General features: G+C 40.6%; 1 protein-coding gene across 2 annotated transcripts in view; it reads left to right on the forward strand.

The window, feature by feature from the left end:
- EXOC2 (exocyst complex component 2) overlaps window positions 1–26,958 on the forward strand; it is a 194,424-nt gene that overhangs the window by 88,429 nt on the left and 79,037 nt on the right. For both annotated transcript variants that reach the window (XM_006143053.3, XM_027769779.1), the window contains exons 13-21: window positions 1,027–1,151; window positions 8,634–8,699; window positions 8,860–9,017; window positions 9,630–9,751; window positions 10,601–10,662; window positions 14,730–14,810; window positions 15,557–15,616; window positions 16,618–16,679; window positions 18,980–19,046. In XM_006143053.3, coding sequence (XP_006143115.1) covers window positions 1,027–1,151; window positions 8,634–8,699; window positions 8,860–9,017; window positions 9,630–9,751; window positions 10,601–10,662; window positions 14,730–14,810; window positions 15,557–15,616; window positions 16,618–16,679; window positions 18,980–19,046 — 803 coding nt within the window. The remainder of the gene's footprint in view (window positions 1–1,026; window positions 1,152–8,633; window positions 8,700–8,859; window positions 9,018–9,629; window positions 9,752–10,600; window positions 10,663–14,729; window positions 14,811–15,556; window positions 15,617–16,617; window positions 16,680–18,979; window positions 19,047–26,958) is intronic.

A 26,958-nucleotide genomic window follows, 5' to 3' on the forward strand; every position in this document is an offset into this window, starting at 1 on the left:
TAAGAGTTAACCATTATGTGACTGTACTGGAATACATTCCACCATGGCAATGGATTATTTACTGTATGAGGATGCCTGGCTAGCCTTGTTTCTTAAAGACTGAAAACATCTTAAGGCCTTCCATTTCCCCATGTCCGTGGTGTGGCCACTCAGGGTAGCAATCTGTTTTCCCTCCCTGGCTATTGTTAAGACACATTCATTCTGGGAACTCAGGCAAATACGTTTCCAAACCAGTTGTAGTCTCTTTGAGTTTCTTTTCAAAGTCCGCAGCTTGCTTTGGAGTGGGGAACAGAATGCAGTGTGTATGTCCATAGAACCCTATGACTCCTTCTGGTTTGCTCTCTGCCCAACCCTTCCTGTGGCGCCAAGCGCCAAGGGTTGTGTGTGGAAGGCACAGTACAGCAGAAGGAAAAACAAGGGGTTGAAGCTGCATGAACTTTGGGGTTGCTGTCTGCCCAGCCCATTCTTACATGTCAGTTTACCCTATAATAAAGCCCATGTGTAGGTCGTTTCATGTCTCACTAACCCTACTCTGGAGCACTTACTACTGAGTGTGATCACCGAGGATGTACAACGGCCTTTCTAAGAGGTTGATATTAGCCTCAAGTTTCGTTATCGGCTATAGAGATGGCCCTGGTGTTTGTCTATTTGAAGGCATAACTTTTTGAAGAGAACTATACCATTCTGAGGACAAGGTTGAAAAGCCAAGGAAATGTCTTCTTCAAAGGCTTCCCAATGTCTGATGCCATGCCCACCTCACTGCTCACCTTCAGCCAGTGGTGCCACTCTTCCTTCCTTGGGGGACCTCTGGTGATAGGTGTGCCACCGTGCACTGGATGCCACCAGAGTCAAGAGTGGGATGTGAGGAGGGAACACAGCAAATGTGTGTACTCTAGTGTCTCCACCTAGATTTGGGCTACTTCTAGTGTGCATGTAAGTTTTAGGGGGATGGGCAATAGTTCAAGTAGATTTTTATTCTTGGTTCAAAAGAATATTTATAGTATTTTATTCTTTTTTGCCTCTTAGCGTGGAGATACAAAACTCCCCACAGGGTGGCATTTGTTGAAAAATTGACCAAGCTTGTTTTAAGTCAGCTGCCTAACTTCTGGAAACTCTGGATCTCCTATGTTAATGGAAGTCTTTTCAGTGAGGTATGTACAAGAATTGAAGTATAGGTGGAGGTAAGTCATTGTGAATGTCTAAAAAAATGGTAGGTTTTGAAGTAATTTTTTTTTTTTAAATCTTAGTAATTCAACACTTATGACCATCATCATATATTTTAAGATTCGTTAAAAACATTGTAAAGCCCTAAGACTTAACCGTGGAACCTCGAGCAAGTTGTTTGATTGTTTTGAAATTCAGTTCCTCCCTTTTAATCCTTCTAATTGTGGAATTTCCTACTTGGAAAGAATTTAAAGAATATGTCATCTGGCCTCATTATTAACAGCCTACGGAAGTTTTTATGAGTCTTTATATTTTCATGAGTCACACATTTACTTAGTATCTTAATCTAGAATACAATTGGTAGCATAGACATTGTGAATATAAATGAATGATTCTGACTTTTGTGTGTAGCACAGGGAAATCAGACTTAACACTTTATAATCTCATTTAAAGTGCTCTAAGAAAGGCCTCCGATTTCTGGAATGTAGATTCTGATGCCCTTTGCCCCTGCATTGCTTAGGGAGTCCCACCTGTAACATTGAGAAGACAGCTGTGTTTTGGGGAGAGCAAGGAGAGGTGTTTTTTTTTTTTTTTTTTTTTTTTTTTTTTTTCATGAGAATAAAGGTTATTTCCTGCTGCTTTTGGACGTGGCAATGTAGAAAGTGGATGTGGACAGAGCTGAAACCATTTTTGTTGAAACCACAGCCTTCGTGGTTAAAGACCTAGGTCCTGGGGCCAGCAGGTGCCACAGTGGTTAAGGGGCTGGACTGCCACATGACTGACCGCGGTTTGAGTCCCAGACTCACTGACTTGAAAATCCTGCCAGGCACGTGTGTGTCCATGCCCAAAATCCTGAGAGAAGAATGGAGCAGAAGAGATTGTGGTGTGGCCTTCCCCGCTGGGGAGTGATTTCTCATTTTCCCTCTCTCTAATGAGTGCAGAGACCTTATAGCAAAAATCTAACAACCAGGGACCAGCAGTTAGCGTAATGGCTATGTCGCTGGACTCCCACATAGTCGACTGCGATTCGAGTCCAGGACCCGGTGGCTTAAACTCACGCTGGGCTCATGTGCGTGCATGCCCAAGATCCTGAGAGGAGAATGGAGGAGAAGGGATTGCGGCGTGGCCATCCCCCTCGAGGGGGGTGGGGGGGTGATTTCTCGCTTTCTGTCTCTCTGTCTGGTGAGCGCATGCGCCCTATAGCAAAAACCTCTCCAAAAAAAAGAAAAGAAGAAAAATCTAACAACCACAACAAAATAAAACAAAAAAGAATTAGTTCCTTAGGATATAGGTTTTAAATTTTATCATTTGTTTCCAGATAAGTGTTTTCTCCTCTCATTTGGATCAGTTGCCTTTTCTTGAGTCTTAAGAGGTTTTGATCTGGGATACTTTCGTGAGAAGAGGATATGTTTTCTTTCCTTACCAGTTATATCTAATTATAGTAAAAATGTAAGTGAAATATTTGGTCCTAGATGAAAAGTAAAGTGACCTACTTTAGAATCTTGAACAACATTAGAGTTGAAACGAAAAATTAATTTTAATTAGCTGGGCTGAATATGCCTACTTATGTTTATAAACATTTCTTAAAAGTTTATAGTAATAATTATTAATTGCAATTCACTTTATAGTTTTGGGCGTGTTTTAAACTGCTAATACCCTTTTAAAAAGCTAGAAATGCACTAGAGGGAAGCAGGAAGGGATGAGGGGTTGGAAAGTGCCTGCCCCCTCAGTTGGGAGGCCCGGAAACCTCATTGAATTAATGTGGGAAGAGTTCTCAGGCTTTTCATTGTTGATATTTGATCCTATACAAGAAAACTTGATAGTATTTTAACACGATTTACTTGAAATCTATTTTTCTTGTTCCAGGACTGTCTTGTTTTATATTAAGAACTCATCCGTTAATGATTCGGATGAAGTTTCCAACAGTTTAAAAAAATAGTCAGTTCTTCAAACCAGTTAAGTTCATGTGAAGTAACATATGTGAATCAAAACAGTGAAATCTAGCCGTTGGCCTTACCACAAAGTAGTTTTGGTCTGTGTGTGCAGGAAAGAGTTAAGGTTTTTAATTAACGAAATAGTTAATAGTAGGTTAAGATTTCACCTTTAGATATATTTTAAATACAGTGCACTTTTGGATGAAACTTTTTAAAGCATCCAAATAATGGTTACATTTTAGGAATCAGCCTTTTAAAAAGTCACAAAATTCATAGTATGTACATTAAAATGTACTGTATGTTCTAAATTAGATTCCTTTTAAAAATAGAGCAAACCTTATATACTTCATTGTGTTAGAGATATTTCCCTTTTCATCAAATTAAAGCAAGAAATAATTGTCTGACTAACAATTACAAATTTCTTATACCTAATTTCCCCTTCTCTATTTAATCTTCTTGTATTTGGAGAAAAGTCCTTGAATTTTATAAAATTATTGTCTAGTAGATGTCATCATGCATTGATGAGTCCCTGTTGGGTGCAAAAAATTGTTGACAAAATTTAGCCTTAAATTTGTTATTTGTGATGCTTTTTAGCAACAGGTTTTCATTCTTTACATTGATTTTTAAAATACCTTAATAGGACAAATGACTGGAATAATCTTCCCATTGAATAATTCCAGCATATATAAAGATCAGTATCAGATATTGTGGAAGACACAGTTAGAGAAGACACCTCTGTCAGGTGTATAATTGTATAACTTATACAATTATATTAGCAGGTTCCCCAGAGAAGTAGAACTAATAGGACATGTATCTTCAAAGAATTTGTGGAAAATCAATTTATTTTTATGCAAAAAATTGTCAAATACATGCATAGTTTTTTCGTAAAAGACATTTTCTATGAACTCTTTGAAGATTCCTCCTTACATAAAAGGATTTATTATAGGGAATCGACTCACATAATTGTAGAGGCTGGTATGTCCCAAGGTCCATAGGATGAGTCAGCAAGCAGGATATTTACAAGAGTCAATGGTATAGATTCCAGTCTAGATTCCTTCAGGCTTGAGACCCAAGAACAGAACAGAACAGAAGTTTGAGTTCAAGTAAGAAGGCAGAAAATAAACAGGATCACAGCTTGAAGGCAGTCAGGCAAGAAGAATTCCTTCTTCAGAAGGAAACTTGGCCCTTCTGTTCTGTTGAGACCTTTAGCTGATTTATGAGGCCCACCCACAGTAGGGAGGGCAATTCCTTTCACTCATTCTGCTGATCTGAATATTGATCTCATCCAGAAACTCTTCACAGAAACACACCATGTATTCGGCCAGATATCAGGGCGCCCCATGGCCCAGTCAAGTTGACACATAAAATCAGCTATCACAGGTTCTTAATAAAGACTCAGCAGTGTGGGATTCCAGTGTCCTGGTGTGCCTCCTGCTGTTGAGGTGGGTGCCGAGCTCACCTTCTACGAGGTGGTCTCCCAACTCTGGGCCATCACACACAACTCTCAAGACTCTCCTCATCCTTTTTGTCTACATTGTAAATCTCCAGGATAATTGAATCTATTGGGCTTTTTAGGAATATATTATAGGGTTGTACATTAAGGGCCAGTATTCCTTGTTGAGACACAGGACTTCAGGGTTTTTTTTGGGGGGGGGGTGGGGGGGTTCAGAGTAGCCCTGTTACATTCTGGCCAGTCATGCTTTCTTAACTATTTAAGGGCTTGAAGAACGCTTTGTCCGAATCACCAAGTATTTGGTGATTATTAATATACTGTCGAATATTTGGTGATTATTAATTCACCAAATATTTATTGAATACCTTGAAAACACTTTATATTCAGGTACTGATATACATACATACATGCACACACACACACAACACACACAACGTATATGTGTGCCCACATGATATACATACCTGCATATGCCTTCATGCACATAAAATACTCACATTTCCATGTGTGCAATGATTATGTTGGTGTATATACATACATGTATGCATACAGCACATGTGTGGTTGTAAACACATATAATATATACATACACATGTACAGCATATGCCCATACACACATAGACATGTGTCCAAAATGTATATTCATGAGCTATATATGTGCATATATTCATACAGTTTATTTATTTATTTTATTTATTTAGACATTTTTGCTACAGGGTGTGTGCTATCACAGGAGAAAGAGAGAGAGAGAGAGAGAGTGAGAGAGAAAGTGAGAAATCACTCTATAGGGAGGATGGCCAAGCCACAATCCCTTCTTTTCCATTGTCCTCCTGAGATCATGGGTACACACACACACACACACACACACACACACGTGTGCGTGTGCGCGCGCCTTACATAATTTTCGAGCCACTGGGTCTAGGACTTGAACCACAGTCGGCCATATGGAGTCCAGCAACGTAACCACTACACCATCTGCTGGTCCCTGTACATAAATTTGGAAACACGTATTTATAGTAAAAATAAAACAGTTAACATGATAAACATGGCCTGTTTCCTTCTGAAGTGGCCACCAATAACAATTTTTAAAAAAATTTTTCCTAAAGAACAGCAGGTGGCATGGTGTTTAAGGTGCTAGTCTCCCACATGGAAGACTGGGGTTCAAATTCTATACCTGGCAGCTTGAAAATCACGCCAGGCACATGTGCGTGCATGCCCAAAATTCCAGGAGAAAAAAAGGCCTGGCTGTTGTTCCTCCAGGTAGTGATTTCTCACTTTCCCTCTCACTGTCTCTTTCTGTCTGTCTCTGGCAAGTGCATGTGCCCTATGGGAAAAACCTAAATAAATAAATAAATAAAATTAGCCTGAATTCTGGTAATGACTGTAAAAGAAGCAAAAAGCATCCCGTGGTAAAGTATGCCCGTAGTGGAGTGGTGGTCAGGAGATGTCTCTGTGGATATGGTATTGAAGCTGACACTTGATACGAGAGAAGGAGACAACCACAGGGAGTATCAGGGGTAGCATGAGCTAGCAGTGAGGCTGGCGCACACTCGCTGAGGAAAGGAACTCGGCCCGTCTGAGAAGCAGGAAGAAAGCCACCACCTGTGGATTATACCGAGTAGCTGGGAAAGCTTCAGGAGGAAGAGCTGGGGCAGGGGCAGGGGCAGGGGCAGTGGGCAAAGCAGCTGGTGGAGACCTCTATTGCAGACCACAACAGGAAAGGGAGCCAGATCAGCTTTCTAGATTTAAAAACACTACTTTGGTTGCTTGTTCAAGATTATTAATTGTCAGGGGACAAAGGTGAGGAAGTCATTAAGGTTGCCCAGATAACAGTGATGGTTTGGACAAAGGTTTATCAGAGGAGTTGGGGAGAAATTGAAAGATTTGATTCATACTTTGGAGCGGTGTTGATCAGTCTTACTGATGGTTGAGGAAGATAAGGGCAAGGATTCAGATTGAGTTCTGGGACCAGCAGTTGGCATAATTTGGAGCCAAGGGAACAAATGAGTGAGAGGATATCTAGAGAAAAGAGAAGAAAATGCCTAAGGCTGAAACCTGCAACAGGCCCGCACCGGGGAGCGGGTGTGCACACGCAGCCTGCTGTTTATCACCATAGTCAGAACATCGTCTGCTTCTCCACACTAGACCCAAAGTTCCCTCAGTGCTGCTTTGATTCCAAGTATCACACTAGACAAAAACAGGCAGCAGGTGAGCAGACTTAGCTTAATATATATAATATAATAAACTTCATACATAAAATATATGTACATATACTTAAAACGTTATAGGGACCAGCAGTTAGCATAACGGCTATGTCGCTGGACTCCCATGTAGTCGACTGTGGTTCGAGTCCGCGACCCGGTGGCTTAAACTCACACCAGGCACGTGTGTGTGCGTACCCAAGATCCCAAGAAGAGAATGGAGCAGAAGGGATTGCGGCGTGGCCATCCCCCCTGGGGGTGATTTCTCGCTTTCTGTCTCTCTGTCTCTGTCTTTCTGGTGAGCGCACACACCCTATAGCAAAAAAAACTCCAAAAAATAAAAACCAAAAACATTATATATTTTAAAAATTAACTTGAAGTCTACATCATAATTCTTTATAATGCAACTTCTATGAACTTGAAAGATTCCTTGACATGTTTCTAACCAATAATACATAAAAGTTTTAACTTAAAGGATACCTTTGGCATTAGGTCAATGAAGTGTAAGAATTTTCTTTTATGTTATATTATTTTGTCACTGCTTCTTTATTTGGAAATTTTCCTAAGCTTGCCCTTCTATAGTATTTATTATAATAATATTCAGTTGTTAGAAAATGTGTTAATGAAGAGTTAAGTGAGATCCATCTTTCTTAATCAATGTACTCTTCCTCACATTGCTTAGTGGAGAAAGAAATATCAAGAGGAAGACATAGATTATGTCAGTAAACAGACAGGAAACTAATTCTGGAATTACGTATTCTCTCCTAAATTAGACTGTACAAATCCCTAAAAGAAAAACGGTGATTTATTATTTTTTTAAATAAGTAACAGTTATAGAGTTTGTATTCACAAGTATTTATCCAGAGGATGGAATGGATCCCCTAGGATTACTGCAAAGTAATTCAGAGTTTACTTTTCCTTTTATTTCTACTCTAGCTAAAGAGTGATGATGTTGAGAATGTTATCATGGGTATGGGAGTTTATAGTTTGACCATACAAAATTGTTGATGAAAATGGCACATGAATTTCACCTACAGAATTGGTAGATTCATCTTACTTAATTTGTGGGCGTATTTATGGGAATTATACCTAAAAATTTTAAGAAAGTCCGATAATTTTTTATTGGAATAGGAAAGGCTTTCTAGTTAAGTATCTTTTAATTAAAAACTTAGATTTATTTCTTAAAACTTATTTTATGCTGGAAACCAGCAGTTAGCGTAATGGCTATGTCGCTGGACTCCCACGTAGTCGACCGCGGTTCGCGTCCCGCACCCAGTGGCTTAGGACTCATGCCGGGCGCGTGTGCGTGCGTGCCCAAGATCCCGAGAGAAGAATGGAGGAGAAGGGATTGCAGCGTGACCATCACCCCTGGGGGGTGATTTCTCGCTTTCTATCTCTCTGTCTCTCTGTGTCTGTCTGGCGAGCGCACGCACCCTATAGCAAAAACCTCTCAAAAAAAAAAAAACCAAACTTCTCCAAAAAAAAAAAAAAAACAACTTATTTTATGAAGCCAGCAGGTAGTGGTTAAAGTGGCTGGATTCCAACATGGCCCACCATGGTTCAAGTCCTAGACCCAGCAACTTAATAATCCTTCTGGTGACATGTGCAAGCATGTCCAAGATCCCTAGAGGACAATGGAAAAAGGATTATGTTGTGGACATTCCCCGGGTGTGGAAACGGGGTGATTTCTCACTTTCCCTCTCTCTATCTCTCTCCTCTCTGGTGAGCGTATGTGCCCTATGGCAAAAACCTATTAAAAAAAAAAAAAGACATTTCATGTTCTCTTTATATACAACTGCTAAAGCATTTTCTTATTTTTATAAATTATTTCTAAAAGAAAACTAATCTGTTTAATTTCGTTTTTGTTTTTTAATTTTTAAGACTGCTGAGAAGTCAGGCCAGATTGAAAGATCAAAGAATGTAAGGCAAAGACAAAATGATTTTAAGGTAAGTTAAGGAGATACACATAGACCTTTTCTGCAGGGTAGGGTTTGCTCATCCAAAATTACTAAGACAAAAGTCTCAAGATATTTTTTTTTTCTATTTTTATTTAATGCAATCAGATTATGATATTTTAATGCAATTTTGCTTGTTCATCACGTTCTAGAAAATGATTCAGGAGGTAATGTACTCCCTTGTGAAGCTGATCCGTGGAGCTTTGCTGCCCCTCAGCATCCGGGAGGGAGAAGCAAGACAGTATGGAGGCTGGGAAGTGAAGTCTGAGCTCTCCGGGCAGTGGCTGGCTCATGCCATCCAGACAGTAAGGTACATACTCACATTTTCTCATAAAAAGGGATAATTTTGTTGTTTGTTTGTTACCTTTTAACCAAAAAATAGTTAACTATGTGATTTTTTTTAAGAATTATTTTATTTAACTTTATTTATTATTATTATCATTATTATTTTCCAGTTTGATCAGAAAGAGAGAGAGAGAGGAAGTGAGAAAGCAAACCACCAGGTCCGAGACTTGAACCATGGTCGGCCATGTGGGAGTCCAACGCCTTTTAACCACCATGCCACTTGCCGGCCCCAACTATATGATTTTTAATACATTCACCAAAGAAGAAGTTCTATTTTTTCTTCTCGCTGTCCTTTTGCCTATATACCGTTTCCCGCTTACCTAAGAGCTAAGCTCCTAAATGTTCCTGGTGTTTATGGTGGATGAAAGTACCATTCTCTCTGTGAATCTTTTCATATCGTTGGCTTTATTGTTATGATCCAGTCCCTGTTATGTTCTTACCTTTTCTGTGTCGACCTAATGCTGTGCTTGTAAACTTCATGAGGAATAGTTACGGGGTAGCAAGAGCAATGACAGGGATTGCTTTGGGATCTCGACGCTCCACTCACTTTTATTTTTCTGTGTTGTTTTTTTTACAGGCTTACTTATGAATCACTAACTGCCCTTGAAATTCCTAATGACATGTTACAGACTATCCAGGATCTCATTCTGGATCTCCGAGTACGCTGTGTAATGGTCACATTGCAGCATACAGCAGAAGGTATGTTAAAAAAAATTGATGGCATGTAGTAGACAATGGTTATCTGAGTATACTATCTCCTTCCAGTTTGCAAATCCTTGAAAATAAGAGAAAATAACTCTTAAGGAAATTTGAATGTGAGTTCATCTTATTTCTGGCTGCCCACTAGCATATTTTTCTTTTTTTAATGTCTTTTCAAATCAATTTAGCTGAGATGTAAGAGCATGCAGAAATTAAGATGGATATTCTCAAAATAAGAACACCTTACAATGAATGTTAGGTAAGAAATATAAGAGCTAGAATGTATATAAAGTATGATCCTAGTTTTGAACATACATGTATGTATATTTAAAAAATTTAATTTAGAAAAATTAATGTAAAATTGGAGGAAAGATTGTTAGCAGTGTTTCTCTGGATAGTAGAAATCATAGATGATTCTTTTCTTTATACATTTTTAAATTTGGGGGATTGTCTCTTTAGAATCCTGAAAAGCAGTAAAAGTTATATTTGTTATTTATTTATTTATCTATCTATTTTTGGAGAGATTTTTGCTATAGGGTGTGTGTACTCGCCAGAAAGACAGAGAGAGACAGAGAGATAGAAAGCCAGAAATCACCCCCCAGGGGGGCTGGCCACACCACAATCCCTTCTCCTCCATTCTCTTCTTCGCATCTTGGGCACACATGCACATGTGCCCAGTGTGTTTAAGCCACCAGATCCAGGACTTGAACGGCAGTCAGCTACATGGGAGTCCAGCAACGTAGCCATTATGCTATCTGCTGATCCCCCAACCTTTTATAGATCTTTATTACTATGCGGTATAGTGAGTTAATTATAGTAGAATTACTTACATGCTTGTTTTCCATGTAGAAATAAAGAGATTAGCTGAAAAGGAAGATTGGATTGTTGATAATGAAGGACTGACATCTCTAGTAAGTTTACCTTTTTTTTAATTACTAGTTATTAGTATATATTACTATTTAAAATAATCGACTGACATTATATTAGTAAGGAGCATGTAATCTAAATAGTTTCTGGGAATACAAAATTAAGCTTAGACATCAAGTCACTTTGATACCTGGTTCATGATACCTGCCTCACATTGGTCTTGTGCAAAGGAAAAAAATTAATGGGTTCAGATCGAGAAAACAGAGTCTGTTGTAAAGGTTCTTTTATTTAAAACAAAACAAAACAAATAAACCTTGATATAAATTCAGTACCTCTTAGCCATAAAGGGTACATTGGCTTCAGGCCCCTTTCAGGTCAGAATTTCTTATCAATGAGGTCAGCCTGTCAGCTTCCTTGGTCTCAGGACTGTTTGTTTGTCTAGTGGTAGTTGATTAGTTTCTGTGAAAATGCTTTGAAGTGGTTACAATAGAAACTTATTTTTGTACTTTATTTTTAAAGTTTAACTATTCACATGTGAGTGCAGTCATAACCATAAAATAACTAATTTAACAACCTCTTACACGCATGCCACATAACTCTGTGCAGAGAAGAGAGGGGTAAGCCCCACCGTGCCTGGTGAGTGAAGGGCCCACAGGAAGTAGGTCACCTGGGTCAGCCAAGGCGTCTTCTCATCACTTATCCTTACAGAAATAGGCTCAGACGTTTGGGTAAGAGAGGACAGCTATTCAGCCTGGCCCTCTCTTAGAAGGTGAATCAGTTCTTACAGCATGAGTCTAAACTCTAGCTTTGAGTATTTTAACCTAAACGTGTGGGTCAAAGTCTTAAGACTGTGAAAGATTATGTACCTTGCATCAAAGTCTATCACGTACCTCTCACTTATTTGTTCTTATCATCTCATTTGTTTGAGATGAGACTGTCGCTCTGTCTCCCTGTTGATTGGGATGGGAGAGTGTCCCTTATCAGGCTGAAGAAGTGAACATTAAGCTGTGCTTCATGATGAGTGTTCTTTCAGCTAAAGTATTACCTTTGATTAGAACTTCACTTTAGTGTTCTGAACAGCTCATTTGAAAGCATCCTGTTTTCTTCTCATGTTGAAAATACTTTCTGCCTTTTTTCAATTTGGATAATTCTGAGAATTTTCTTCTTTCAGAAGAACTGGGATGTTTTGTGATAACTCCTTATAGTCATCTAAGTCGGGTGATTCAATGATAATCCACAGAGATAGTACCATTTATTTTAGAATACAGAAATAGCAAATGTTTAGACTAGTTTACTGCCAGTTTAGCTGAAACTGACTGCTCATGGACCTTTCTAGTATTCTCTATGCGTTTATTGTATTAATATAGGTATAAAATTAGTAACATTCAGTTTAAATTTTAATTTAAGAAATCTAGATAACCATGCACAAACATCCACATTTAACTGTTAGATTCAGTTGTCAATATTATAATGACGTTTATTCCTGTAGCATTTTCAACTTTCATGCTTTTGAGGTAAGTTAGTCATCAAACATTTAAACTCGTAAGTACTTTCTGTGCATTTGGTATTTAGCCTATGTTCACTTGTTCTCTGTGTGTGTGTGTGTGTGTGCGTGCGTGCACGCGTGTGTACTTTGAAAGTATTTTTCTATGGTGCCCTCTGGTGGTTTCAAAGTATAGTGATAAGATGACATTAAAGCAGTGGCACTGTTTTTAACTTTCACTAAGTCTGGATATCTTTACATAAGAAAATAAATTCGTCTTTTTAAAAACACATATGAAGGTATCACTTACTTGTGTTCAGTTTTGTTTTTCCAAACCCCTTTTAAAAATTGACGCAAATATTAAGGAGAGGTTCTCACTCCAGATTTCTTGCAAAAAGACGGTCGATTGAGTGTTGGGCCTTCCATGCCTTGGGGATCTTTGAATAAAACCCACATGCCAGGCTCCACCTTTCGTGTGCCTTGTTCAGGCTCAGGGGCTGTGCCACGCTGCTCTGTCTGTGGTCCCTCAGCCTCTGCAACATCTCGCCCACCCTGGGGTATGCACGCTGCCCTCCTCTGTGCACTCATGCATCTCTGTCATGTAGAGTAGTTCCCAGTGCAAAGTAGAGCTGAGACACACTTAGGAGTTAAAACAATAGGATGCATTCAAGCTTATCTCGAAATACCATTGGTTAGACATGTTTTCAAGGTTTCATTTTCTGATTCAATGTATTTAGATAATGACTGTAGTTACTTACCTGACCTAAGGATATTTTACCTCCTTTGGATTGTTACTGACATTCAATTTTGTTGACTTGGAAGATGGGTATTAAGCTTATTCTAGAATATACCCGGGAAGTGGTGTTTAAAATATCAACTTGTCGTATCTGCCTTTTAACCATGTCATTTGCCTCTGAAAAGTAGACTTCCAAAGAAAAATGTTAGTTATACTTGAGTTTTATACTTCTATAGTTGAATAAGATGTACTTTACATTCTCAAGATTCATTCATTTATAAATACTAAGGGCAGGCTTGCAGGTGGCGTGGTGTTTAAGGTGCTGGATTCTCACGTGGCTGTCCACAGTTCAAGTTCTGGACCTGGCAGCATGAAAATCATGCTGGGTGTATATGCATGGATGCCCAAAACCATGAGAGAATAAGGGATGAGAAAGGATTGTGGCATGGCTATCCCCTCTAGGGAGAGGGGGAACGTTTCTCACTTTTCTCTCTGTTTCTCTCCCTCTCCAGCTAGTGCACATGCCTTGTAGATATATTGGGTTGTCGGTAAAGTCATGATGTATTTTTTTTTTATACAAAAATGCATCATGACTTTCTCAACGACAAGATAGAGAGAGAGAGAGAGAGAGAGAGCATGGGCTGACTCCATAGCTTAGTGTTTCAGAGTGCCAGATTCTGCATGACTACCATGGTTCAAACCCCCTACCCTCGTGACTTGAAAAACATGCCAAGTGTGTACGCATGCATGCCCCCTATCCCAGCTAGATAGAGAAATGGGGGAGGAGGGTTGCAGCACAACTGTACCTTAGTAGAGGATGTTTTCCCCATCTCCTTCTCTCTGGGAGTCTCTGTGCCCTCTGGCAATTCAAATAAATGAATGACCGAATGTAAAAGTAAAATAATAAAATATTAAATGCAAAATGTACGCCAAACCTGAAATGCAGCGACTGGGAGCTAATGTGATAGATTATTAGTATCTCTTCCTTTCCATAGATCAGGAATGTTTAGTTTTTAGGACATATTCACTTTTTTTTTTTTTTGGAGAGGTTTTTGCTATAGGGCATGTGCGCTTGCCAGACAGACACAGAGAGACAAAGAGACTGAAAGCGAGAAATCACCCCCCCCGGATGGCCATGCTGCAAGCCCTTCTCCTCCATTCTCCTCTCGGGATCTTGGGCACGCACGCACACGCGCCCGGCGTGAGTTTAAGCCACCGGGTCCGGGACGCGAACCATGGTCGACTACGTGGGAGTCTAACGACATAGCCATTACACTAACTGCTGGTCCCAGGACATATTCACTTTTGATAAATATCTTTTTAAAATTTTTTTAATAAGAGAGAGAGTGGGAAGTAGTTTTGTTATTTTTTTGTTGTTTGTTTTTGCTTATTCATTTGTTTGTTTTCGCCAGAGGGCAGTTGTGCTCACTGGGGGGGGGGGGGGGGGGTGAGCCAAAGCACCCCCATGGGGAATGGTCATGCCGCAGTCCCCTCTCCTCCATTTCTCCCACCTTTTGGGATTTCGGGCCTGTGCGTACACATGCCCCACATGATTTTCAAGCCATCGGGTCATGGACTTGAACCATGTAGGATCCAGCTGCCTTCACTGCCGTGCCCCAGGCTGGCCTGGGTTAGGCGTGTGTGGCAAGGTCTCTGTGCTGTGACCCCTCACCCCAGCCTCCCCTCCCGGTTAGCTGGGATCGCAGTTACAGGGTCCTCACCATATGCATTTCCATTGCTCTGGGATCAGGACCTGGGTCACCCACACAGCTCCGCATCCAGTAGCGGCATCGTACCCCACGGCCTCACAGTGTAGCCACTTCTGTTCAGCATGTATTAAAAACTAGCACTTGTTTTAGAATGTTAAGATATGTGTTTTTCCCCCCCTTTAGCCATGTCAGTTTGAGCAGTGCATCGTTCATTCTCTGCAGTCGCTTAAGGGAGTTCTTGAATGCAAGCCTGGAGAAGCCAGCGTAAGTCTTCTGTTCAGTCCCACTTCCATTTCAGAAGCTTTCAAGGAACTCTTGGGAATCACAGTTGAAAGTTTTTAACTTGTTGCAGCACAAGAATTATTTTTCTCCTACTCTTTGGTGTTTTATTTAGTTTAGCTACATAGAAATGACAATTCTATGGGCTGATGGGAATTTTTTTACTTTTTTTTTTTGGAGAGGTTTTTGCTATAGGGTGTGTGCGCTTGCCAGAGAGACAGAGAAAGACAGAGACAGAAAGCGAGAAATTACCCGCTTGGGGAATGGCCACGCCACAATCCCTTCTCCTCCATTCTCCTCTCGGGATTTTGGGCACGCACGCACATGCGCCCGGCAGAGTGTAAGCCACTGGGTCCAGGACTCGAACCATAGTCAACTACGTGGGAGTCCGGCGACATAGCAGTTATGCTCACTGCTGGTCCCAGGGCTGATGGGAATTAAAAGGTGAGCATAGGCATCGTAGGTAGAATACCTGTGGTGATAACATTGTGTGTACAGAATGCACAGTGGCCAAGCTGTTGTCAGCGAATTTAGTACTTCACTGACTTCAAGCTAAAAATCCCTGCAGGTTGGAAAAACCACTTATAAGTCAACTTTTCACTCACTTTTCAGAGTAACTATACATCTGAAACAGTTTCCTCTGTTTTAACTTTTTATATCTAACTTCATAAACAGAAAGTTCTATTTTCTTAGTGACGTCCAAAAGCATTAATCAAAATTTTTCCTCGTAGGTCTTTCAGCACCCTAAAACACAGGAGGAAGTTTGCCAGCTAAGCATCAATATTATGCAGGTAACATTTGAAAGCATCAATGCCCAAAGCCTGAAATACAGAAATTATAGTCAACCCCCTGCCTACTTATAACATTTTAAATATGTTTTTTTCTTCATCTTCTGTGTGTACATTATAATTTAGAGTAAGTAAGGTAACAAAATCTAGTTAATATAGTATTCTAACTTGTTTTCTTCTTCTTCTTTTTTTGGAGAGGTTTTTGCTATAGGGCGCGTGCGTTCACCAGGAAGACAGAGACAAAAAGTGAGAAACCACCCTCCAGAGAGGTTGACCACACTGCAATCCCTCCTCCATTTTCCTCTCAGGATCTTGGGCATGCACGCACGTGCTCCCAGTGTGAATTTAAGCCACCAGGTCCAGGACTCGAACCACAGTTCACCACATGGGAGTCCAGCGACATAGCCATTACGCCAACTGCTGGTCCCAGTTCTAACTTGTTTTAGCAGTACCCAGATATTTTGTTTATATTGTGGTCTCTTTTTCTGTCTTCTTAAGGCACTTTTAAAATATTTTTATATATACATGTATGTGTGTATATATAACACATATATGTATGAAATATATATGTATGTGTATATAAGTATATGTAAAAAATATATACTATATACATGTATATGTAAAATCGTAGAGCACAGGATAGATGATAGTCGTTTACATTTTATCTAGGATATTAAGGTTTTTGCTTTTTTGTCATAGTGTGCATGCACTCACTGGAGAGAGGCAGTGAGAGGGAAAGTGAGAGATCACCCCCAGGGAATGGCCTTGCCATACTCTCCCCTCCCCGATTCTCCTCCTGGGGTTTCGGGCACATATGCACAACATAGCCAGTGCGATTTTCTTTTCAGCTGCCCAGTCCAGGATGCAAACCACAGCTGGCAATGTGGGGAGTTCCATGCCTTAACCACCATGCCACCTGCTGGCCCCATACCATTATTTTTAATGTTCAAATTAATATTTAAAAACTCTCATCACTGAAGTGTATTTTTTTTTTTTTGATTTAGGTTTTTATATACTGTCTGGAACAACTGAGTACCAAACCTGATGCAGATGTAGATACTACCCAGTAAGTAAAAGTGAAATTAATCATTGACACATTTAGCAGAATCAAAACTGTAGTCGCAAGTTACATAGTCAGTTTTACATCCTAAGACTTCCAGAAAAAGAGAGAGATTGTTCATCTCAAAGTCCTAGGTTTATATATATGATCCATAGTCTTTCTGGAATGCCTTTAGCTTCTGAACTCATCTTAGCCTTATTAGAAATGTATTGAGTAACATGAACACATGAATAGATTACTGACTGTCCAAAAGAACAGGGTTTATGGGTGTTAAAGCAGAAAATTGAAGTATGTAGCTCCTAGCTGATGACTGTTTAATTCTGGCATTGGGGAATTACCCCAATACTCTTACTAGAGGCCAAGCCTGTTGTTTAAATTAATTTGGGGTCAGGCTTAGTTATTTGAGCTCCCGAGGACAAATTTTGATGTTTGATATTTACAAATCCATCTGTTAATTGTTTTATAACGGTGTTCTGCAGAATCTTTTTTAATGTTTTTCTGAATGTTATTTGCTATGTGTTTCTTCTGTGCACCTTAGATTTATGCTCTGGTACAGGTAATACTGAAATAAATGCTCCTTAAATCTTTAATTAACAATTGGAGAATTTTTCTACGTTTATCTATTTCCTAGGATTTTTTTTTTATTTTTAGTTTTTAGTATATAAAACTATTGCTTCCCTAGAAATCTAATGCTTTTAATACTTCCAGATTTTCTTTAACTTGATTTTATATCACACACATTACTACAACCTATAGGATATATATTCCAACTTAATTTAAGTAAATTTTTTTTTTTGGAGAAGTTTTTTTGCTATAGGGCGCGTGCACTCGCCAGAAAGACAGAGACAGAGAGAAAGAAAGCGAGAAATCACCCCACCCCGGGGGATGGTCACACCAGAATCCCTTCTCCTCTTGGGATCTTGGGCATGCACACACACATGTGCCTGGCGTGAGTTTAAGCCACCGGGTCCAGGACTTGAACCACGGTTGGCTACATGGGAGTTCAGTGACATAGCCATTACGCTAACTGCTGGTCCCTAAAATTGTTTTTAATGTTCAGATAGAGCATAATTTTACCAAGGATCTATATTTTTAATCAGATCTCTGATATTATTGATTGAGTTTTCCTTATCGTTTGGTTTTCCTTATTGTTTTCTGTTTCATATATCACTGAATTCTAATTTGTAGTACAATGTGTTTCTGAACTTCTGTTCCATTCAGTGTATTTTATATCAGCTAGTGCTGTTTAATTATCATTGGTTTATGTTTATTGTTTTTCAGATTGCTATACTTTATTACCTATTTTGAAATATTAATATTTCCATCATTTTAGTCTTTCCATATAGATTCTAAAATCAGGTTTCAAATTTAAAAAAACAAATCCTGTCATCTGTAAGAAGTGAATTTTATCTTCCCTCCGCCCACCTTCAGTTTTATAAAATTTCTGACCATTGTGGGTTATCCACTAACTTCTTAACTCACATATAAATGGTTTATTATAAATGTGAGATTGAAAAAGCCTCCTGGAGATTCTGATAGGCAGAAACATTTTGATTATGGGAATATACAAGGGGTCTTTAAGAAATTCATTGAAAATGTACATTAAGAAAAAAATGTATGAATTTCAATTTTTTTGTACCTAAATAAGCTAGTACTTTTTGTCCTTTTTAATTTTTTTGAGGAGAGACAAATCACCCCTCAGGGGATGGATGGCCACACCAAAATCCCTTCTCTTTTAGTCTCAGACCTCATCAGACTTTGGGCACCTGTGCAAATCCACCTGCTTTTCAAGCTGCTGGGTCCAGGACTCGAACTATGGCCAGCCATATGGGACCAATCCCTTAACCACCACACCAGCACCTGCTGACCCTAATAAGCTTGTACTTTAATTTCACTTTTCCTGAACTTTTTGAAGACCCTATGTAAAATTAGAATAATTTAATATTTTTACCCTTAGTCATTTATTTTTAAATTCAATTCAGTATTCGGAAGACCCAGAAGCAAATTTTGTGTGGTCCATGTTAACTGGGTTGTTGGAGAAGTCGCGACATATATTTCTGTTTTTCTATTCCAAAATGCATCATGACTTTTCCAACAACCCAATAATTTATGAGCCTAGATAGATAGTAAAGAACCTAGATAGTCTCTAATGCCTTCTTTGAGCTTTTAACTGTTAAATGTAAAACGTACAGAAAGTCATAGAAGCTTTCATCAAGGTGTTTTCAAATCAAATTTAGATCCAGCGGCATTTCATTATAATCTAGTGCCTTATTTGTAACTTTTTTCTTTCTTGTTTCTATATTCAGTCTTTCTGTTGATGTTTCTTCTCCTGATTTGTTTGGAAGTATCCATGAAGAATTCAGTCTGACTTCTGTAAGTAATATGATACATCTAAAGTAAGGCATGTCACTTGAAAATCATTTAATGGCTATGCTATGAATCGGTCTTGATCACTTTGCACGTTACTGCATCACTGCCTTAGGGTGTGTGAGACAGTAAGGAACACTGCTCTATGCCTCGGGTTATGTTATGTGAGAATTTCAGTGAGGTATACTGATGTGGATTCCACAGTGAGATCTTTGTAGTTGAAGTTGCAGCTTACATAACTGCATATACTGTCTGCATTGTATCAATATATGGAGCTCTTGAGTGTGACATAGATGCCCTCACAGCTTCCTGGTCCTAGAACGTTGCACGGTTGGAGAGGCGGCAAACAATAGTTCATAGCATTTGCCTCTTCAGTCAGAAAATCTCTGCTTTCTCTGTTTGATTTCTACTGTATATTTATTCTGATACTATTTTATTTGATACAGGTTCCATGGTAAAAAACAAAACCAAATTGGCGCCAGCAGGTGGCATGGAGGTTAATGCAGCTAAATCCCACACGGCCAATTGTAGGTTCAGGTCCCGAACCCAGTGGTTTGAAAATCTGCTGGGCACCTGAGCTTGAGTGCCTAAAACCCTGAGAGGAGAATGGAGAAGGGATTGTGATGTGGCCATCCTTCTTGGGGGGTGATTTCTCACTTTTGCTCTCTGTCTTACTTTGTCTCTGGCAAATGAACACCCTATAGCAAAATCTAAAAACAAAAAAAAAAGCAAGCAAGCAAAATCACACACACACACACTCGTACTTTTTTTTAAACGTGTACATGTGTTTAGGGAGGAGTCACATACGTATCACATACATAAATTAAGCTGTCAAAATTTAAACTCCAGGTATATTAAAGAACTCTCTCTAGTTTTTCATGAACTTCAAGGGTGTGTGTGTGTGTGTGTGCGTGTGTGTATCAAGAAGAAAAATATTGGGAACAGCGGTTGGCGTAATGGCTATGTTGCTAAACTCCCGTGTAGTCTACCGCGGTTCGCGTCCCGGACCCAGTGGCTTAAAACTCACACCAGGTGCGTGTGTGTGCGTTTCCAAGATCCCAAGAGGAGAATGGAGAAGAAGGGATTGCAGCGTGGCCATCCCCCCTGGGGGGTGATTTCTCGCTTTCTGTCTCTCTGTCTCTGTCTTTCTGGCGAGCGCACATGCCCTATAGAAAAAACCTCTCCAAAAAAAAAAAAAGGAAGAAAAATATTAAATTTCCTACCCTCTAACATTTCCACAGTTATTGTAAGTGTGAATTCCTATATAAGAGTGTTTAGTGTATTAGGAAAAGTGTAATTTGTCAGAGTAATTTAAAAAATTATTCTAGGTTCTAAAGAAAGATTAAAAATTCATTCTAGCTGGGAACAACAGACGTATGGTGGTAAAGGTGCTGGATTCCGATATGGTCGGCCACAGTTCGAGTCCTGGACTTGTAACTTGCTTGCTGACTTTCCCTCTCTCTGTCTCTATGTGTCTATCTGTCTCTGGTGAGCACACATGCCCTATGGCAAATTTTTAGAAGGAATACTAATATTGAGACCAGAAGATGATGCAATGGTTATGCTGCTGAACTGTGAGGTAGTTGTCCACGGTTCAAGTCCTGGACCCAGTGGCTTAAAACTCATGCTGGGCACAAGTGCATACATTCCCAAGACCCTGAGAGGAGTCCAGAGGACTGATGTGGCCACCCCGGGGTGATTCTTCTCTTTCTGTCTCTCTCTATCTCTATGGTGAGTGCACATGCCCTATAGCAAAAATCCCTCTGGGGAAAAAAAAGAATAATAATAATGATAAATAAAATTAAATAAAGAATTCTTTATTATAAGAATAATTTATTATAGGACCTGATTTGTTGAATAGGTGACATACAGGCAGAGAGATCCAGTGGGTAATTGGATGTACTTGTCTGGGTCACAGAGAGATCCAGATACAGATTTGTGAATCAGCAATGCAGAAGCAATGTGAGCCCCAGGAATAGATGGCAGTACTAAGGAAAATATCATTCACCCCAAGGATATAAAAATAATATTAGGGTACCAGTATTTAAGGATCCCATAGAAGCAAAGAGCCTCAACGTTTCCTGAAAAGGACAAAGCTGAGGCAGGAGTCACCCAAAAATGGTGTTCCCGCGAGGGATTTGCCCAAACCATCCCAGTTTGGTGCCAGTCAGGATTCCAGAAACAGAAGCACTAAATGCCAGGATGATCAGTTCGGAGCATGTATTAGGGGAACTTACCTACAGAGGGGGCTACAGCATTACCTTTCAAAAGACAGCAAATTAAGATGTTCTTTCTGGGGCCCAGCAATTAGCATAATGGCTATGTCGCTGAACTCCCACGTAGTCGACCATGGTTCAAGTCCCGGACCCGGTGGCTTAAACTCACGCCGGGCGCATGTGTGTGTGTGCCCAAGATCCCGAGAGGAGAATAGAGGAGAAGGGATTGCGGCATAGCCATTCCCCCTGGGGGGTGATTTCTCGCTTTCTGTCTCTCTGTCTCTCTCTCTCTTTTTCTGGTGAGTACATGCCCCCTATAGCAAAAACCTCTCAAAAAAAAAAAAAAAAAAAGGATATTTTTTCTGGGTATATCCAAAACAAGGTGAGGGTCTGTTAATGGAGTTGAGGGATTAAGGAATTTAGCTTGAGAAGGGCTATGGTGAGCAAGCGTCTATGAATTTAACCACTTTATTAATATTATTTTGGAGCAGCAGTCCAACAGCTTTCTTAGTCCTTGGGGATATTCAAGGTCCTGGCTTGGGTTGAGGTTTGCAGGGGAAGGTAAGAGGCTGGCTGGGCCACAGAGCAGTCCAGGCATTCTTTTTCTCAGGCGAGGACACACACACACACACACACACACACACACACACACACACACGTGAGGAGAACTGGGGGAATCTTAGAACTAGCAGAAGGAGAGAAGGGCCAAGTATATAAATAATATTAGGGTACCAGGATTTAAGGACTACATAGAAGCAAAGAGCCTCCGCATTTCCTGAAAAGGAGCACAGAGATAGAAACCCAGCTAGATGGATTGAAAAGAGTGTTTAAGGTCAGCAGCGGGCATACAGGTTAATGTGACTAGATCCCACATAGCTGACTACGTGGTTCAAGTCCTGGACCTGGCAGTTTGAAAAGTCACGCCAGGCATGTGTGCATACATGCCCAAAATCTTGAGAGGAGAAAGGAGAAGAAATTGTGGTGTGGCAATTCCCCTTGGGGGCGTGATTTCTCACTTTCTCTTTTTCTCTGTCTTGTCTCTCTCCAGCACATGCAAGCACCCTATGCCACAGAAAGGTTAAAAAAATAAAAAGCATTAGGAACCAGCAGTTAGCGTAATGGCTATGTCGCTGGATTCCCACGTTAGTCGACCGTGGTTCGCGTCCCGGACCCGGTGACTTAAAACTCACGCCGGGCGCGTGGGTATGTGTGCCCAAGATCCAGAGAGGAGAATGGAGGAGAAGGGATTGCAGCGTGACCATCCCCCCTGGGGGGTGATTTCTCGCTTTCTGTCTCTCTGTCTCTCTCTGTCTGTCTGGCGAGTGCACGCGCCCTATAGCGAAAACCTCTCCAAAAATAAATAAATAAATAATAAAAAGCATTTAAACAAAGGAGTGCTTAACAGTCTCGCAGCTGCGGGGACAGAGTGCTGTCAGGCTAGGCTGTAAACTAAGGTTTGGCAGTGTGAGAGCTGCTGCCTTATGGGGCTGTTGTCCTGAGAAGGGCACCGCAGGAGGCGAGAAAGGCAATGTGGCAAGTTGAAAGTATCCTTCCCCCTGTGCACAAAGGATAAAGAGGGCTCAGGAAGGTGTAGACACTTGGAAACTGAACAATAACTCGCTAGGTGTCTCAGTCTCAGAACAAGCCTCATTTCTGCCAGATAACGCTCCAGCGTGGGAGACAGCAGCTGTGTGCAGCTTCCCCTGGGCCCTTGGGCGTCTCCAGACCAGGGGCTTGTGCTCCCGCTCTCTCCGTCCTCTGGGCTGGCTTCCGGCTCTCTCAGAGGTGGTTGCATGAGAGCGAACCTGGGGCTTCCGGGATGTGAGACTCCCAGCGAGCTTTCTGGACATACCCACGTGGGTCACAAGACCTGACCTGGGTTCTCTTGCTCTTCTAAAATCATTTATTTGTAAGCAAATTCCGTTCCTGTGTTTTTCTCCATCGGAAGATACCTCGTTAGGTTTGACCCATCTTCTCTGATTATTGAGATGTTAGGGTTTTGCGTTGTTATCAGAGGGTGGCGGCTACAGGAAGAACGAGGCCTGGATGTGGAGTCCATGCATCCTGGTGCACTGGTCCTAGGCCTGGCGTCAGGCCTGCCACGGCAGGCATCCAGGCCCGTGTTCCTGCACAGAATGCAGTGGCGATACGTGTCAGAGATGCTGTGAGCAAGAGCTGTGGTGAAGCATGGGAACATAACCCCTCCACGCAGGTGCTGCTCTGAGAGCGTAGATTGTTATTTCTAAATATACATTTCCTTCTAAGTTATTCAGAAGCTTTCGATTATTCATCTGTGCTTAAGAATCTGATTGTATGGTTGTGCTGTTCTTTCCACTTTTATTTCATCTGATTTGGTTCGATTTGAGAAAAAAAAAAAATATGCATTCGCTGAGAGTAAGACCATAACTCACTCAAATAGTTTTTTGAAAGAAGAGCCAATTAAGCAAAGAGAACTAATTAACAGAATGAGCAGAGAAGACACAGAGGCTTCTGTCTACTGTTGTAGATGAGTGGTTTAACTCTTGAAGGAAAAAGCAATTCAGAATTGATTATAAAACTGGGAACCCATATGAGATTTTTGAGGAGCACAGCAGTAGTAGTACCAGCCCCCCGTCCCGTCTCAGTCATCTCAGTCAGCTGTGGTCGGAAAATAGGTGAGTGTTGTACAATAGGATGTTTTGAAAGAGAGACCACATTCATATAACTTATATTACAATAATTTTTAAATTGTTCCATTTTGTGATTTATTATTCATCATTTATTGTACCTAATTTATAAATTAATCTTTATCATCGATAGGTATGATACAGGCAAAACGTGGCATATCTGGGGCTTGGTACTGTGTCTGATTTCAGGCCTCCCCGGGGTCTTAGAGCCCATTCCCTAAAGACAGTGGGTCCCACTGGCCTTTACTTCCATGTCCTATATAAGAACTGCAGTGGTGGCACCTGACTTGTGAGCAAGAGGGAACGAGGCCTCACCGTCCCTGGCCTCACCTGTGCAAGTCCCTCATGTTCATTCACTACTTTTTTTTTTTTTTTAGGTCATTTATTGTTAAAATTTGGAAAAGAAGTACTACACAGAATATAACTGTTTCTCTTGTTGTATACTGTTTCTTTTCTTTTTTTTTTTTGAGAAGTTTTTGCTATAGGGCTCGTATGCTTACCAGAAGGACAGAGAGAGACAGAGAGACAGAAAGTGAGAAATCACTCCCCCCTCCAGGGGGGATGGCCACACCACAATCCATTCTCCTCTCGGGATCTTGGGCACACACGCACATGTGCCCGGCTTGAGTTTAAGCCACCAGGTCTGGGACTCGAACTGCGGTCAGCTACCGGGCAGTCCAGTGACATAGCCATTATGCCAACTACTGGTCCCGGCTATACTGCATTTTTTATTCATGGGTTAACTCAGATTTATTAGCAACTTTTCATTTGTCTGAAGGTACTTTGATAATGCCTGACTTTCTCCTTATATTTGTCGGTGATCAAAAAAGGTAGTAAACAGGCTATACTCTCTCAGAAATAAAGATAGGAATATTTATCTCTTATTTACATATAATTGTTGTGGATCTTTGTGGGATACAGTTCTTTTTTTTCTTTTTTTTAAGAGAGAGAGAGATTTTTGCTATAGGGCATGTGTACTCATCAGAGAGACAAAAAGCAAAAAAATCACTCCAGGGGGGTGGGGTGGGGGAGATGGCCACACTACGCTCCCTCCTCCTCCATTCTCCTCTTGGGATTTTGGGCACTCATACATATGCACCCCACGTGAGTTTCAGGCTGCCAGGTCCAGGACATAAACCACGGTGAACTACGTGGGAGTCCAGTGATGTAACCATTCCACCATTTGCTAGTCCCGAGGGGTACAGTATGGTTTTTAAAGTATGTGTGCAGTGTGTGATTATCAAATCAAAGATATTACCATATGCATTGTTTTCAACAAAGAACACCATATTGGGACATATGCCTTCTATGTTTGTTCTACATGGTTTTCGTATATGTATTGTGTGTGTGTGTATGTATAATACATACCTGATAGACAACATCCCCTTTGCTCACTCTGTTGTGGTATGCTGTTCCACAACCCATTTTTGCCTGTCTATGTGGATTCCTGTGTCAGTTAAATGTTTTTTTCCTGGACATAGGTCCACCCCACTTCACCCCCTCACACTTTGGTATTACAGTGTCTTCTCTACTTTTATGTCTTCAAATCATTCAGTTTTTACCATAGAGTACAGACATTCAGGGTATCTATACATATATACAATTTTTTATTTTATTTTATTTTTTTTTGCCACAAGGTATGTATGTGGGGGGAAGGAAGAGATAAAGCACTCTTCATGGACAATGGTCATCACACAATCCCTTCTCCACATCTCCCTCCTCTAGGGATTTTGGGTACTCACACATTTGCACCCACCATGTTTCTCAAGCACATCCAGAACTCGAACTGTATGGTGAGCCATGTGGGATCCAGCTGCCTTAACCACCGCACCACAGGCTGGCCTAACAGTCGATATATATTGAACAGGGACATACAGTGTTTGTCTCAAAGTCTGACTTATTTCACTTAACATTAAGTCTTCTTGATTTGTCCACTTTGTATTGAGGAATATTTTAAATTAAAAAAAAAAAAGAGTGCTTTTAGAAATTTGATTGAGCAAAATGAAGTTGCTGAGAGAGATAATACAATTGACAATTCAGTTGAAAGACTATAGTTGTTCTTTGATCCATATCCCTCAAAGAACAGGAACATATTTATTTCCACATTTACCATATGAAGTTACTGTATTCTAAGTCATTCTGAACATATACAGAAATATAAGCAAAGTGTGGGTGAGTCCTTTCCTGGAAAGTGTGTTTGCCTTAGTTTTAGTCAGGGATCTTCAGTCAGGGCCTTACATTAGTCATGGGTGTTCCAGAGAATACCCTCCCACCTGCAGGATTACAGGGCAGAGTGCCTTGGTGAACCGCAACATCAGCGACAGCATCGTTCCTGGAATTTCATTTACAGAGGTAGTTCTTCTGAATCGTGAAAGGGTATTGTAACCATCAGTATTCAGACCTGGCAGCTTTTAGAAGAAATTACTTGGCTGGATAGAACCTGCGAAAGTGGAGAAGCAAATGGGTTCTCTCCTGCTCCTTGGCTGGCACTGACCACGTCCTCTGGGATGGAGCCCTGGCCTTGGTTTCTTCACTTCTCATCGGAGGGAGGCTATTCCTAGGCTTTCTCCTACAAACACAAATACTTCTTAAAGGCCCAAGGTTCTTTGAGTACTCCCATCCGCACCCTGGTTTTCGGCATCCTTCTGGTCATTGCCATCATAATTAGTTTTGTTATTGAACCAGCGATAATCCACCAAGTGATTGCAGAGATGACAAAATATTTTGAAGGCTTCCCATAGCTGGTCATAGTCCTCGCCATCCCCTGCTAGATGTGTCTGGCTGTGGCCATGCCCTCCCCCACCACACCCCTGCATCTCCGCTGTCTCCCCACCCCTACTCCCTTTACCTGATAGTGTGCACTCCTGTGTCTGTCTACACTAGGATTTAATAAACTGCATGTATGAGTAATAAAAAAAATTAATAAAAATATACCCATTGGAGATGTATAGCAATATAATTCTCTTCTGTTATGAAACATGTATAAACTACTTTCTAAAAGGGTCTACATTTTTATATAATTTACTGTTTAAGTGC

The sequence above is a fragment of the Tupaia chinensis genome, unplaced genomic scaffold (genome assembly GCF_000334495.1).
Source record: "Tupaia chinensis unplaced genomic scaffold, TupChi_1.0 Scaffold000090_1, whole genome shotgun sequence".
Classification (NCBI taxonomy): Eukaryota; Metazoa; Chordata; class Mammalia; order Scandentia; family Tupaiidae; genus Tupaia; species Tupaia belangeri.